The sequence below is a fragment of the Heterodontus francisci genome, chromosome 15, assembly GCF_036365525.1.
Source record: "Heterodontus francisci isolate sHetFra1 chromosome 15, sHetFra1.hap1, whole genome shotgun sequence".
Taxonomy (NCBI): domain Eukaryota; kingdom Metazoa; phylum Chordata; class Chondrichthyes; order Heterodontiformes; family Heterodontidae; genus Heterodontus; species Heterodontus francisci.
This window is the reverse complement of record NC_090385.1, coordinates 93,729,354-93,745,378: the sequence shown is the minus strand read 5'-3', so window position 1 is coordinate 93,745,378 and position 16,025 is coordinate 93,729,354. Positions and strand designations below refer to the sequence as shown.

Genomic DNA, 16,025 nt, shown 5'->3' with positions numbered 1-16,025 from the left:
GGCAATCAGTAAATTGTCAAGTATCAAGGCAGATTTAACGCAAGAAAATTTACCTCCAGTTTATACAAAAATATTTTGTCCTTTCCTAACTCCTTCTCCCATCAACACACTATTCTCCAACAAATAGCGTGAAAGCTTGACTAAGTTACCAGTACTTGCTTTGGAAACATATGTCAGAATCTCAATTCAGGACTAGAGCATTGAAAATAACCAACAAAATACACTTAAATGAACGCCTTTAATATAGAAAAACATCCCAAAGTACGTCACAGAGGCAAGAAGATAACTGATGTCAGGCTGAAAGGAAGATTAGAAGGGGTGACTAAAATCTTGGTCACAAAAGGTGGGTTAGAAAAGGAGAGTCTTCAAGGAAGAGATTATGGTGAAGTGGCTTCAGTAGAAAATTATAGAAAGTGAGACATATGCAACTGAAAGCACAGCATTCAATGAGGGGCAAAGGGAGGGAGGAATGTCCAATAGGCTAAAGTCAAGAAGAATGAAGAATCCATGTTTTTTTGGGAGGGGGTGGGGGAGGAGGAGGAGTGTCGGGTTTCAAATGGTTATGTAGATTTGGGGTGGACAAGGCCATGGAGGAATTTGAAAATAAGGCCAAGAATTTAAAATCAGAGATGCTAAGAGATTGGGAGCCACTGCAGATCAAAGAAGACAGGTATGAAAGGCAAGGTGTTCCGAAGAAGGGTCACTGACCCGAAACGTTAACTCTGCTTCTCTTTCCACAGATGCTGCCAGACCTGCTGAGTGATTCCAGCATTTCTTGTTTTTGTTTCAGATTTCCAGCATCTGCAGTATTTTGCTTTTATGAAAGGCAAGGACTTGATGTAGGTTAGGTTATGGATTTTGAACTAGTTAGAGTTTTTGGAAGGTGAAAATGGGAGGCTGGTAAGGAGATCGCTACAGCAATTGAGATAAGAGGCAAAAAATGCATGCAGGGAAGTTTCAGCAGTGGTGGAAGCAGACCATGGCAAAGAGGTCGAAGTAGTTGGTGGAACTAGACACACTAGTGCAGTATTGAGGGAATGCTGCACTGCTGGAGGTATTGTCATTCAGAAGAGATATTAAACCTTGTCTGTTGTTCCAATAGTTCAGGTGCACACTTAAGATCCAATAGAAGGAGCAATGAGTGCGATCAACATTGTGTCCAATCTGTTCAACAGAGGTAGCAGTCACATTCCCCATCTACTAGCTCTGATTTTCTGTCTAAATTAAGTTTTCCAAAGCCAGCAAGAAAACAGACCTCAAATCTGCACATGTCCCACAGAATCCAGCATTCATTTAAATTCTGGAGTGCAGCACGAGCAGACTTTGTTTAAAAAAAAGTAGGAATTTCTTTGTGAATTTGTTTTACTAACAGTTTACACTAACTCTGGAAAAACTGTGATGGTTATCGATGCAACAAGCAGGTTATTTTGTCCAAAGGTGGCAACAGAAAGTAGTACTGTGAGGTTTACATCATGAAGAAATTCATATCCTTACCTAAAACTTGCTTTGATTTGACTACTGCTGTTAACATAGCCTTTATATTTCATAGAAATGGACAAATCTCTAAGGTCGTACAGGCGAATTCTTGAATCGTTGGAGGTCACAAGGATCTAAATTCAAGAGTTCAAAATGTTAAGATATACGCTGTTAATGAAACACAAAGTTATCTTTGCACCTTGCTCTCCAACAGAAGTACCCACCTTATTTTCGCCAGGTAACGGCTCAATGCCTGTGATTTTTCTCCCGACTCTGTTTCTCCCTCTAGTGGAGCGGACATGTATCTGTGTGTGGTACTTCAGATGCTGGGGAGGGAATGGTTCAAAAACAGAGCCAGGATTAGATTGCTTACATCTTTTAAACAATTTTATTAAAACAGAAACTAATTGTGAATTTATACAAGAATAGCCTTTTCAAAATTATAATGCATATAAAGTATAGCAAAGTCAAGTTTCCCTCAAGAATCACATCGCAGTTAATATAACAAAATGCACACACTTCATCAAATACCGAAGCTAAATCTTCTCAACCACCGAATTAGAATTACCTCCGTGTCATAGAAGATGCATCTGCCATCATAGGTGCCAATCACTGCATATTTGCCATTTTGACAGAAGTTTGCTGCTGTTATTAGTTTTGTTTGTCCATCAATTTCGTTCCACAATGCGACCTTCTTGTCAGGAATGTTCCACAAACGGAGTTTCCCATCAAGCGACCCACTTAAGAAGTACCTATCGTCCTGGAGAAAACAAATCATAAACAGGAGGGGATGTAACAATCTCATCGGTATTGCAAGGCTTGATTTTATTCTGGGTTCAAGTTCTGCTCCCACACAGCAACAGAAACTTAAATGTGAAGTGAGTTGAACAAGTCACAGAGAAAACAAGTCACTGTACCACACTGGCCTGACCAAAGCATAAAGTCAGCAAATACAAAAGCACAAACTCCAGTGTAATTATAGCTCTGATTTGCATAAGTGAGTCTGTAGGGAACCCTTTGCATGAAGGAGAATTGAGCATGTTTGTACTTTGGGTGTATTTGTGGAATCAGAATGCACTTCAGGATTCGACTACATACGTCGACTGACACTCCAGTGCAGTATAGGGAGTGCTGATTTACAGATGGATGTTAATCTAAGAACTTGACTGTCTGTCCCAATGCTACTTTCTGAAGAGGAGTAGGGAGTTCTCAGTTTCCATCCCTACACCTGCCTCAACTAGAACTCCCCAAAATAAACTGGCCATCCTTTCAATTGCTGTTTGTGGGATTTTGCTGCATGCAAACTTACTACCAAATTGGCATATGTAGCAACTACCGTATTAAGTAAATTATTTGTTAAATGTTTCTAGATGCTCGAGATGTCATAAGATGCTATACTGATGCAAGTTCTTTGAAAATAAGTGCTTATATTCATGCAAAAATTTCAGAAAGCCTGTTCAGGCAGTGAGCATGTCCACTAAATGGTGTGGTTCATATAGGAAAGGTTCAATGCTTTTTCTGTGTGCTGAATCAGCAGAGTTAGGGTAGAGGAACATCTGGCCTAGCTGGCCTTGGGTTTTGAAGGACAAATGTGAAACCTGCAGCACATACGTATTTTAGTGAAACATAACCCAAAAACCTTACTCACCTTGTCAAATAAAATTATTTGGCATAGTTGTAGGTAGTCATAAAAGTGAACCTTTGTTAACAGGGACAAGTTAGGTTAAGCTATGACAAGGCTAGGTGGGAATGTAAGCAGCGAGGAGGACAGAGAGGCTACAATCGACAGACAAATTAAGTGAGTGGCAGATAGTGTATAATGTGGGGAAGTAGGAGGTTATTCACTATGGTAGTAATAGAAAAGCAGAATATTTTTAAAAGGTGTGAAGCTTGGAAATTATGTTCAGTGACACTTTGGCGTACTCTTACAAGGAACACAAAGTTAGCATGCAGGTACAACAAGCAATTAGGAAGGCAAATGTTGGCCTTTATTGCAAGGGGATTCGAGTACAAGAATATGGAAGTCTTGTTACAGTTGTATAGGGCTTTGGTGAGACACACCTGGAGCATTGCGCGGAGTTATAGTCTCCATATCAAAGGAAGGTTATACTTGCCTTGGAGGTCGTGCAACGGAGGTTTACTAGATGGGTGTCCTGCGATGGGAGGGATACTTTGTGATGACAGGCTGAGTAAATTGAGCCTATACTCTCAGGAGTTAAGAATGAAAGGTGATCTCATTAAAATGTACAAGATTCTGAAGGGGCTTGAGAGGGTCGATAAAAGAGCTTGTTTCCCATGGCCGGGGGGTGATAATTTAGGACTGAAGTGAAGAGAAATCTTTGTAATTCTTTACCCCAGAGGGTTGTGGATGCACCAAAGGCGGAGACAGATTTTTGGTCTTGGGAAATCAAGGGATATGGGAAACATGTGGGAAAGTGAAGTTGAAGCATAGGATCAGCCATGATTGTATTGAATGACAGAGTAGACTCTAGGGGCCATATGATCTACTCCTGCTCCTATTCTTATGTTCTTAACTGCCAACATCTTCAATTAACTGTTACTTGGTCTTTTAAAAGGCTTTTCATAATAAAAGCAAATAGTTTGCATTAGTAACTTACTCTTGGGTGAAAAGCTATTGCAGTAACAAAATCTATATGCTGAAAGCAGCAAAGACATTCCCTCCTCGATATGTGCCACAATCGAACTGTTTTGTCCATCGAGGATGACAGCAGAAAGTAGTTCTGTGGGGTTCAAAGCATAAAGATGTTAAAAATCGTTTCCAGGTTGACAGTAAAATGAGTGATTAAATAGTTGGTTATATAACGTAAAGAGGGACCTAACACACGAGAGATTCTGGAAAAGATCACCTATTACTTTATCGAATCAGGATTCTGTACTTCAAAAAGGATCAGTAAACAGAGTTAGGTACCAAGGTAAGAGGAGAGGAAAGCAACTGAAGCACTTACAAAGAACATAACCAAGAAATAGGAGCAGGAGAAGGCCATTCAGCCCTTCAAGCCCACTCCACCATTCAATGAGATCATGGCTGATCTTCTACTTCAACACTATTTTCCTGCACTATCCCCGTATCCCTTGATGTATTTATTTATAGAAATCTATCAATCTCAGTCTTGAAGATTCTCAACGGAGCAGCCACAGCCCTCTGAGGCAGAGAATTCCAAAGGTTCACCACCCTCTGAGTAAAGAAATTCCTCCTCATCTCAGTTCTAAATAGCCTGCCCCTTATTCTGAGACTGTGTTCCCTGGTTCTAGACTCCCCAGCCAGGGGAAACATCCTTCCTGCATCTACCCTGTCGAGCCCTGTAAGAATGTTGTATGTTTGAATGAGATCACCTCTCATTCTTCTAGACTCCAGAGAATAAAGGCCCAGTCTATTTAATCTTTCTTCATAAGACAATCCCTCCATTCCAGAAATTAGTTTGGTGAACCTTCCTCTATGGCAAGTACATCTTTCCTTAGGTAAGGAGACCAAAACTGCACACAATACTCCAGGTGTAGTCTCACCAAGGCTCTATATAATTGTAGTATGACATCTTTACTCGACTCAAATCCTCTTGTATTAAAGGCCAATATACCATTTGCCTTCTTAAATGCTTGCTGTACCTGCATGTTAACTTTCAGTGGCTCATGAACAAGGACACCAAGTCCCCCTGAAGTTCAACACTTCCCAGCCTTACACCATTTAAGAAATACTCTGTATTTCTGTTTTTCCTACCAAAGTGGATAACCTGACAATTCTCCACATTGTATTCCGCCTGCCAAATTTCTGTCCACTCGCTTAGCCTCTCCAAATCCCCTTGAAGCATCTTTGTATCCTCCTCACAACTCACACTTCCACCTAGTTTTGAGTCACCTGCAAACTTGGAAACATTAAATTTAATCCCCATGTCCATAGATTGTGAATAGCTGGGGCCCAAGCACTGATCCTTGCAGTATGCCACTAGTCACAGCCTGCGAACCTGAAAATGACCCATTTATTCCTACGCTGCTTTCTGTCCGTTAACCAGTTCTCAATCCATGCCAGTATATTCTCCCCAATTCTATGTGCTCTAATTTTGTTTACTAACCTCTTGTGTGGGATCTTACCAAAAGCTTCTGAAAATCTAAATATACCACAGTCACCTATTCTACTATTTACATCCTCAAAACCTCCAACTGGTTTGTTAAACGTAATTGCCATTTCATAAGTTCATGTTGACTTTGCCCAATCCTACCATTATTTATTTATTTTTTTTTAAGTCTCCTGTTATCAGATCCTTTATTATAAATTCTAGCATTTTCCCTACGACTGATGTTAGGCTAATGGATCTGTAGTTCCCCGTTTTCTCTCTCCCTCCCTTCTTAAATACTGGGGTTACAGTTGCCACCTTCCAATCTGCAGGAACTATTCCAGAGTCTACAGAATTTTGACCACCAATGCATCTACTATCTCGACAGCCGCCCCTTTCAACACTCTGTGATGTAGATAATCAGGTCCAGGGGATTTATCTACTTTAAATCCCATTAATTTCTCTAGTACTTTTTTTTTTAAACTATTAATATCTTGCAGTTCCTCATTTACACTAGTCCCTTGATTTGCCATTATTTCTGGGAGGTTTTCAGTATTTTCCTCCGTGAAGACAGACACAAAGTATTTGTTTAGTTTCTGTGCCATTTCCTTATTTCCCATTATAAATTCTCCAGACTTCGATTATAATGGACCCACATTTCTTTTTGTTAATCTTTTCCTTTTTACATACCTATAGAAGCTTTTACAATCCATTTTTATGTTTCTTGATAGTTTACTCTCATATTCTATTTTCCCATTCTTAATCTTTTTCTTGGTCCTCCTCTGCAGGATTCTAAAATGTTTCCAATCCTCAGGCTTTTGTTTGGCAACTTTATACACCTCTTCCTTTGATCTAATAGCTACATCACAGGACAACCTGCATGCCAAACTGCATAACAGCATGCGATAGACAGAACTAAACGATCCCATAACCACCAGATCAGATCTAAGCTCTGCAGTCCTGCCACATTCAGCCATGAATGTCAGTGGACAATAAAACAACTAACTGGAGGAGGTGGCTCCACAAATATCCCCATCCTCAATGATGGGGGAGCCCAGCAAATCAGTGCGAAAGATAAGGCTGAAGCATTTCCAAAAATCTTCAGCCAGAAGTGCCGAGTCGATGATCCACCTCAGCCTCCTCCTGAAGTCCACAGCAACACAGGTACCAGACATTAGCCAATTCGATTCACTCCGCGTGATATCAAGAAATGACTGAAGGCACTGGATATCGCAAAGGCATGTGCTCCAGAACTTGTCGTACTCTTAGCCAAGCTGTTCCAGTACAGATAAAACACGGACATCTACCCAGCAATGTGGAAAATTGCCCAGGTATGTCCTGTACACAAAAATCAGGATAAGTCCAACCCAGCCAATTACTGCCCCATCAGCCTACTCTCAATCATCAGTAAAGCAATGGAAGGTGTCATCAACAATGCCATCAAGCGGCACTTGCTTAGCAATAATCTGCTCAGTGACGCTCAGTTTGGGTTCTGCCAGGGCCACTCAGCTCCTGACATCATTACAGCCTTGGTTCAAACATGGACAAAAGAGCTGCACTCAAGAGGTGAGGTGAGTGTGACTGCCCTTGACATCAAGGCAGCATTTGACCGAGTATGGCTTCGAGGAGCCCTAGCAAAACTGGAGTCAATGGAAATCAGAGGGAAAACTCTCCGCTGGTTGGAGTCATACCTAGTGCAAAGGAAGATGGTTATGGTTTTTAAGAGGTCAATCATCTGAGCTCCAGGACATCACTGCAGGAATTCCTCAGAGTAGTGTCCTAGGCCCAACCATCTTCAGCTGCTTCATCAATGACCTTCCTTCAATCATAAGGTCAGAAGTGGGGATGTTCCCTGATGATTGCACAATGTTCAGCACCATTTGCGACTCCTCAGATACTGAAGCAGTCCATGCAGAAATGCAACAAGACCTAGACAATATCCAGGCGTGGGCTGATAAGTGGCAAGTAACATTCGCGCCACACATGTGCCAGGCAATGACCATCTCAAACAAGAGAGAATCTAACCATCCCCCTTGACATTCAATGGCATTACCATCGCCAAGTCCCCCACTAACAACATCCTCGGGGCTACCATTGACCAGAAACTGAACTTGAGCAGCCATATCAATACTGTGGCTACAAGAGCAGGTCAGAGGCTAGGAATCCTGTGGTGGGTAACTCACCTCCTGACTCCCCAAAGCATGTCCACCATCTACAAGGCACAAGTCAGGAGTGTGACGGAATACTCTCCACTTGCCTGGATGGGTGCAGCTCTAACAATACTCAAAAAACTCGACACCATCCAGGACAAAGCAGCCTGCTTGATTGGTACCCCATCCACAAACATTCACTCCCTCCACCACCGACGCACAGTGGCAGCAGTGTGTACCATCTACATGATGCACTGCAACAACACACCAAGGTTCCTTCGACAGCACCTGCCAAACCTGCAACTTCTACCAACAAGAAGGACAAGGACATCAAATGCATGGGAGCACCACCACCTGCAAGTTCCCCTCCAAGTCACACACCATCCTGACTTGGAACTATATCACCGTTCCTTCACTGTCACTGGGTCAAAATCCTGGAACTCCCTTCCTAACAGCACTGTGGGTGTACCTACCTCCCATGGATTGCAGCAGTTCAAGAAGGTAGCTCACCACCACCTTCTCAAGGGAAATTTGGGATGGGTAATAAATGCTGGCCTAGCCAGCGACGCCCACATCCCATGAATGGATACGTATATATATATATTTGATTTCTTTTGTTAGCCACAGTTGGAACACTTTCCTTGCTGGGTTTTTGTGCATGAAGGAATGTGTTTCTGTAAACTACATATTAGTTCTTTAAATGTTAGCCATTGCCTCTACCACATGCTTTTTCACATAGTTTCCCAATCCACCACAGCCAATTTGCCCCTCATACCTTCATAGTTTCCTTTGCTTAGATTGAAGACCCTAGTTTCTGATTGACATCACTTTCAAAATTAATGCGAAATTCTCTCATATTATAGTCACTCTTTCCTATAGATCATTTACAACAAAATTATTAATCAGCCCTTTTTCATTGAACACTAGATCTAAAATGGCCTGTTCCCTAGTTGATTCCTCAACATACTGCTCATGAAAATTCTTGCATACATTCCAAGAATTCGTCCTCCACAACATTAGTATTAATTAGGTTTTCCCAGTCTATATGTAGATTGAAATCCCCCATCATTACTGTATTCCATTGTTACACACACCTCTAATTTCCTGATTTATACTGTGAATTACATTACCACTGCTGTTTGGTGGCCTATAAACAACTCCCAATAATGTTTTCTGCCCTTTGCTGTTTTAGTTCCACCCAAACTGATTCCATGTCTTGACATTTAGAATTAAGGTCATCTCTCACTGCAGTACTAACGCCCTCTTTAATTAACAGAGCTACCCCACCACTTTTTCCCAGCTTCCTGTCCTTCCTGAATGTCACGTACGCTTGGATATTCAGGTCCCAGCTTTGGTTTCCTTGTAGCCACATCTCTGTAATGGCTCTCAGGTCATACATATGAATTTCTATTTGAGCTGTCAGCTTGTCTTTTCTTATCCAAATAAAAAATATACTTTCCAAAAGTGTTATGATCTTCCTCATCCTTTAAAATCCCAATCCTCCAGAGAATTTAGCATTGTCTATCATACAAAGGGTTCCAAGGAAATCCATATTAAAAGTGAATTGCTGGTTCCTGATTGGTACTTATTTCTCCCTGCTGGCATTTAACAAATAAGCATTGCTAATTTAACAGATAAGGGTTTTTTTGAGCCCATCAGTAAGGCTAGCAACTATCTTCTAAACCCGTCTCCCAGTTCCCGCCATTCTTTCAGCAAGTGAGATGGGTGTCCACTTTGTCAACAAGGATCCTCTCCAGCTTCCCATTTCCCACCAAGCCAAACCTCCCGACCCATGTTTTGTCTCCCTAGATTGTCTCGTATTCCCATGCTGACTTTCTCTCAACCACAAAACCTACCTCTTACCCCCTGGATCCCATTCTTACTGACCTGATAATTTGGACCCAATGCTAGTTAACACTGACATTTCAGAACTGTAGTCATCACGCGCTTCCTCAAAAGTCTCACCTTCGGCTAATGTCCTTACTAACAACCACCCCATCTCTTATCTTAATTTCCTCTCCTTTGAATGTATTGTCATCTCCCAAATCTATGCTCATCTACCCTGTAAGTCCTCATTTGAATATCTCAAATTAAGTTTCCACCCCACCACACTGTTAAACAAAGTCAATGACATCTTTTCTGACTGTGATCGATTATATCTCCTCAGCATCTCAGTAGCCCTTGACATGCTCAACCACACCATCCTTCTCTAACTCCTTTTCACCATTGTTCAGCTCAGTGAGACTGCCATCACTTGGTTCTAAGATGCCAGAGCATCTCCAGTTATGCCCTGCACAACTCTAAAGTCCATCAAGGCCTCTTTTTCCTCATCTACAAGCTGTCTCATATCGGTTTTTCCTAGACATGGGATCAGCTTCCACATGTAAGCTGAAGACATCCAGCTAGACATGTAGTTATTCACCACCTCTCTCTACTGTTTCCATGTTGTCGGACTTCTCGTCAGACATCCAGTCTTTGATGAACCACAAACTTGGGAAGAGTGAAGCCACCATCTTCAGCCATTCCCAGCAACTCTGTAGATTCGCCACCAATCCCATCCTCCTAACAAACCACTGTCTCAGGCTGAATCAGACTGTTTGTAATCTTGCCATCCTATTCGGCCCGGAGATGGGTTTCCAATCCCACATCCATCATAAAGATGAGCTACTTCGGCCTCTATAACATTGGCTGCCTCCATCCATTCTTGCTGCTGAAACCCTCACTCATTTCTTTATTTTCTCCAGATTCAACTATTCCAATTTCCCCCTGGTTGGGCCCCCAGAAGCCCATTCTCTATAAATTTCAGCTCATCCACGTCTTTGCTGCCTGTATGGTATCCTGCACCTTGTCTTAACTGACCAAGCTTCTCTCCAAGGTCCCCTGTTTAAAATTCACCACCTTGTGTTTAATCCTTTCAGGATTTCACGACTCATCTCTTAGAACTTTCCCTAGCCCTACAAACCCTCCACTTCTCTTACTCCACCCTTTGTACATTCTCATTCCCCTCCCTTCACCCCACTATTAGCCTTTATACCTTCAGCCACTTAAAGCCCCAATTCTCTCAAATTTATTCCCTCAACTCCATCACATCTCTCCTCCTTAAAATCTATATCTTCAACCAAGCTTTTGGTCACCCCCCGCAATACCTTTTTTGCCTTTGTGTCCATCTCTTCTTCATGCCTCTCAAGTGTTTTGGGGTGGGTTTTTTTTCTAAGTTTATAGGCACTATAATAATACAAGCTGTTGTCACAATATAAACTTTTTTTTTAAAGAGTGATGCCTTGGATGATATTCTACACAAAAGATTCACTGTCCCATGGACACCTGCTATATGCAAACATTTATTATATATATTCTTCTACCTTTGACCATGAGAGGTCCAGAAGATCAGCAGTATGCCCCTTGTATTTACAAAATGGGTGTTGCCTAAATGGTGCATTTTTGTCTTCAGGATCAGACTCTTCGGTTCCACTGTATGCCTGAGAAACAGCAAAGAAAATGTAAGCTTCTGACTTTTAAAAAGCAAACTCTTCTATATCCCAACATTAAGATTGTTAACTTAATGGTTTAAAAGGACATTAAGTAATCGAAGAGACTTAGCAGTTGGCAGGAAAAAAGACAAAAGCGCAAGGGGAGAGCCAACTGTGTAACAGCCCCGACAAACAAATTTTTCTGCAGCACCTGTGGAAGAGCCTGTCACTCGAGAATTGGCCTTTATAGCCACTCCAGGCGCTGCTCCACACACCACTGACCACCTCCAGGCGCTTACCCATTGTCTCTCAAGATAAGGAGGCCAACGAAGAAGAATATTCAAGAGCATAAAATTGTACTTTCACTTACAAAATTACATTACCTACACAATAATCAATCACTGTTCCAAAAGTAAAACAAATTATTTCATAGTGGATAATTTTGTGCAGGTTTTTAAAAAAATACTTAAATTAAAATTAACAGATCAATTCTCTAATATCAAGGTAGATGGACTAACAGATGCAGCATTGAGCCTGGAGTGCAACTCTCATTGTACTAACCAAAAAAACCTGGCGACTGCAGCTCGGTAGAATCATACAGCTGCTCCCTCTCTACTCTTTAAATTAGCCATGCTACAATAGGTAAGCGCATAATGGCATGGCTTTCCTTAAATTGGCAACGTTCTACTAGAGCTGGGTAGAATAATGCAGCTCCAAGTTAGTTTATTTCCATGATTTCAGAATTATTGTTGGTTACAAAATGGGGGTGAAACTGGTCTTTGGCGATTATGTAAAATGAGCGATCGCAAATCGACTGCCAGTTTTATACTCTGCCTGATTTTATTGACTGAAGTCAGTGGAAAAGAAAATCATGCAGGATGTACCAATCTGTTATTGCCTATTTTGTGCTACCGAAGACCAACTTCACCCCCACTGTTCATTTTGCCTGAACTATGTACAATTTCTATCTGTATACGTACCGTGTCAGTGTCAGATTTTGAAGAACTCAAGCTTTCTTGTGAAGGGGATGGTGACACACGACCTTAATGAAGTTAAAATATTGTTACCAGGCAGTAGCTGAAGAACAAAATGCTAGTTTATCACTTCAGCAGCTTCAAAAGAGACTAGTAAACCATACAAAGTCATAATTCTTTTTCCCACTAAATCTGCAATTCTTTTGATATACTGCAGCTATAACGCAATGAGTCCACATGAACGCCATAATGCCCAAGATCCATCTGAACCAAATGAAAATCAACTTGGCCTGAGTGGTCACTGAAAAAGTTGATTTTTTCCCCAAATTGATAGCTAAAAACTAGATTCCCCCTCCCCTACAGTCCCAGATAATGTGCACTCCAGCACAAAGGCTTCCCCTCTGCTTTCTTTGCCTACTATGTGGGATCAGAGTCACTGAACTGAGTTTGCTATAAAATGCAAACCTTACAGGTTCGGTGTTCTAAATCAGCTGGCTTCAAAATTCCCAGTACAGACAAAAAAGTACCTTTGTCAAGTCAGCAGTCACAAAGAGTTGACTGGAAACAAATTCAATGTCCCTTTTCCAAAACTAAATACTGTCTGACAGGTATTAATATAACAACTTTTCTCCAAGGATCATCTTTCATAGCTAACAAGATTAGGAAGCAGACTTTTCCAATTACAAAATATCTGGTCATTTATCGTTGCTGTTTATGGGATCTTACTGGACAAACTTGCTGGCGTATTTCCCTACATTACAACAGTGACTACATTTCAAAAGGTAGTTCATTGGCCATGAAGTATCTGGAGTCCCGAGGTCACAAAGGCCCTATATAAATGCAAGTTGTTTCTTTCTAAAATACAAAGTGACTGCCAACATCAAGACTTTTGAAGGGCTGTTGACAGTCAATATTAGGTAATTCCACCAGATATAGAACCCTGATAATTCATTCTCCATTGACTACCAACTTGCTATCATCGAGCGAATAGAGGACAAATGCATGTGAAGACCATCATTTCAGAGAGGACCCCCCCCCCCCTCCCCCTCCTCACTAAGCAGTTTTGCCAGCAGCTCAATAATGCAAACAAACAGGTCACATTTCAGGAAAAGATTACCTTCAGTGTTGTATTTCATTCTCATGTTGTTGAAGTAGTCCCAAGCATTTTTTAAAACCCATATTCGTACAACATTATCTTGACCAGCTGTTGCAAGTAAACGACCGCAGTGTGAAAATTTCATTGTCCACACAGCCCCCTAAAAACAAAAATCCATTATTTCACCATATCTCTAAAACATTATGAAAATCTTTTCCTTGCTTTTTAGAGCACAGATAGTGAATTAGCCTGCTTTCTGTTGAAGAAAGAACCTTTTCTGAGATACTCCATCACTAGTATATGGCAAGCAATTCAATAACTAGCAGAAAACCACTGCTACAACAAAGACAATGTTTTTACAACATTATACTAATTGTGTTTAGTAAATTAGCTATCTCTATAAATAATGCTTTCAGAGATCTTAAACTACATTTCTCATAACACAAAATTTGGGAACAACTCTGAACAGCAGCAAGCTGCAATACTTTTAGAAATATAGTTATAAAAATTACACGCCGCAAATATTAGTTGGACCCTTAAACAAGTTGACCAAAGTATCATTCAGATTAGTGTACAAGACACAACCCCAAGTATACTCCTAAAAGTTTCAATAAAGTTGTGACTTACAAAGCAATGTTGCATCTTTAAAAATAACCAAAATGGAACAGAATTAGAATTGCAGAAAGAAGCCTGTGATTATATTATTGACTTTTCCCTGACTTCCGATCTCCTACCCAGGAATTTTTAATGTTTTGGAATCTGCAGATCTGACATGTTTATACTGCAATATGTAGGACAGCACAGACTATAGTTTTTTTTAAAAAAATCAGGCCACCAGCAAATGTCCCAACCAAGTAATCAAACGCACATCACCATGGCTACATATTGACTACATAACTGAGATTTTCAACAAAATGTGCCATGGAACTGATGTGGAGAAACAGCAAGCACCTAGCATGTGCAGCACTCCCCAAAAAGCCATTTAAAAGATTAAAAATTGATCCAATTAACAGAAATGTTTACAGGTGAGATCAGAAAGCAGTTCACGGAGCATGGCCTTGTCGGTTCTCCTAAATAGAAGAGGTCTACTCAGATTAATTCAGTCGGTTTTTCTCTGGTTGTTTGCTATGGAAGACAAATGGGGTTCGCATTCACCTGTTCTTTGATGTTAACCCCATTAACAAATGCACAAAGACTTGAGACAATTTGATCTACACAAAGTATACATTTTAAATTTTTGTGCTTCTCCACAAATTAACGATGCACACTGCCAAATATTGTGCAGGCTAATTTGGTACCTTTCTACACATGCGCAGAGTTTAATCTAATTTCAAGATCATGGACAATGTTATGCCAGTGTGTTTTGTTGAATGATAACTTTCTTTGGTCCACTGGCTGGAGATCTGAATTTGTTTTTTTTTTAAAAGACATTTTAAAAGACAAGCTGCTAGCAAAATGAACCTTTCAGCTTAAGATGATCACCTAGGTTGCTTCACTGTATCCAACATTGCCAAAGACTATGTTGAGGGAGACAAAATGTCTTAACTTCCCAGCAAGAACCAAAACCCAGGAAGTTTAAAGGAACTACCCGTTCTACCCAGCAAGCAGAGAAATACTCACTGCTATGGTTGAATGAGTGAGCAACTGTCATGTGACAATCTCATCCGCATCTGTGGTTTTAAGCTGGTGTTTTTCTCTGCAGCAGAGAAGCAACTGAACTCTGACATGAGCAGACCTTAAGTGGAGGTCCCCCTCTCTCTCTCCATTCCAGTTTGAAAGTTTTTAAATCCTGCTCGTTGACTGACCACCTTTGCATACTGCAGCTACAAACAGACACCCCGCTGGAGTAAATCATCTGCGTCACTGTCTCCAAGAGACTCATTGAACCAGTCATCTACTTCAAACTAAAAGCCTCAGGACCACTGAATTCAGCCAGAAGCCAGCCGAATCACCAAACCTCACAGACTGTATACCTTTTTTTAAGTACTCTAACTCAACCAATCTATATTTCCTCACTCTGTAACCTATTTGTGTGTGTGTGTGTGGGAGGAGGCGCTGGCGTAGTGGTAATGTCGCTGGACCAGTACCCCAAAGACTCAGGCTACTGCTCTGGGGACATGGGTTCGAATCCCACCGTGGCAGATGGTGAAATGTGAATTCAATTAATCTGGGAATTAAGAAAGCTAGTCGAAGGATGGCCATGAAACCATTGTTGATTGTTGTAGAAACCCATCTGGTTCACCAACGTCCTTTAGGGAAGAAAATCTGCCATCCTTACCTGGTCTGGCCTACAAGTGGCTCCAATGTGGTTGACTCTTTAACTGCCCTTAGAAATGGCCTAGCAAATCATTCAGTTCAAGGGCAATTAGGGACGGGCAATAAATGCTGGCCGAGCCAGTGACAAATAATATTTTAAAAATCTCGAATGTGCAAGTGTGAAAGTTAGCACATTATTAGTTCGGTTTAGGTACAATAAAGTTAACCTCTTTCTTTGTTGACTCAAGAAAATCTGTCCTCTTCCTTACTTGCTATGAACATAACAAGAACCAAACACCTACAGAATTGGCCAACGTACCCACTCTAAGGAAGAATTATACTTGTTCTGGTCAAACAAGGAGAAGGAAAAGAGGGAAGCCCTACGACCCTCCTCACTTGATTGTAACAGTAATTTGGAGGCTCATATCTGGGATCAAACCCAAAGACAAATGGGAAATTGGAAGTGGGAAACCAAATTGAACCCAAGCAACAATTTAAAAACTTCAATACAGGTTTTTCTTGTCATTTTTAGT

General features: G+C 41.0%; 1 protein-coding gene across 1 annotated transcript in view; it reads right to left on the bottom strand.

Moving 5' to 3' along the window:
• The window catches only part of wdr44 (WD repeat domain 44), a 115,587-nt gene that overhangs the window by 13,422 nt on the left and 86,140 nt on the right, over positions 1–16,025 (bottom strand). Inside the window, exons 11-17 of the mRNA XM_068047854.1 lie at positions 13,258–13,396; positions 12,147–12,208; positions 11,059–11,175; positions 4,095–4,217; positions 2,045–2,236; positions 1,701–1,802; positions 1,495–1,610 (exon numbers count right to left, since the gene is read on the bottom strand). Coding sequence (XP_067903955.1) covers positions 1,495–1,610; positions 1,701–1,802; positions 2,045–2,236; positions 4,095–4,217; positions 11,059–11,175; positions 12,147–12,208; positions 13,258–13,396 — 851 coding nt within the window. The remainder of the gene's footprint in view (positions 1–1,494; positions 1,611–1,700; positions 1,803–2,044; positions 2,237–4,094; positions 4,218–11,058; positions 11,176–12,146; positions 12,209–13,257; positions 13,397–16,025) is intronic.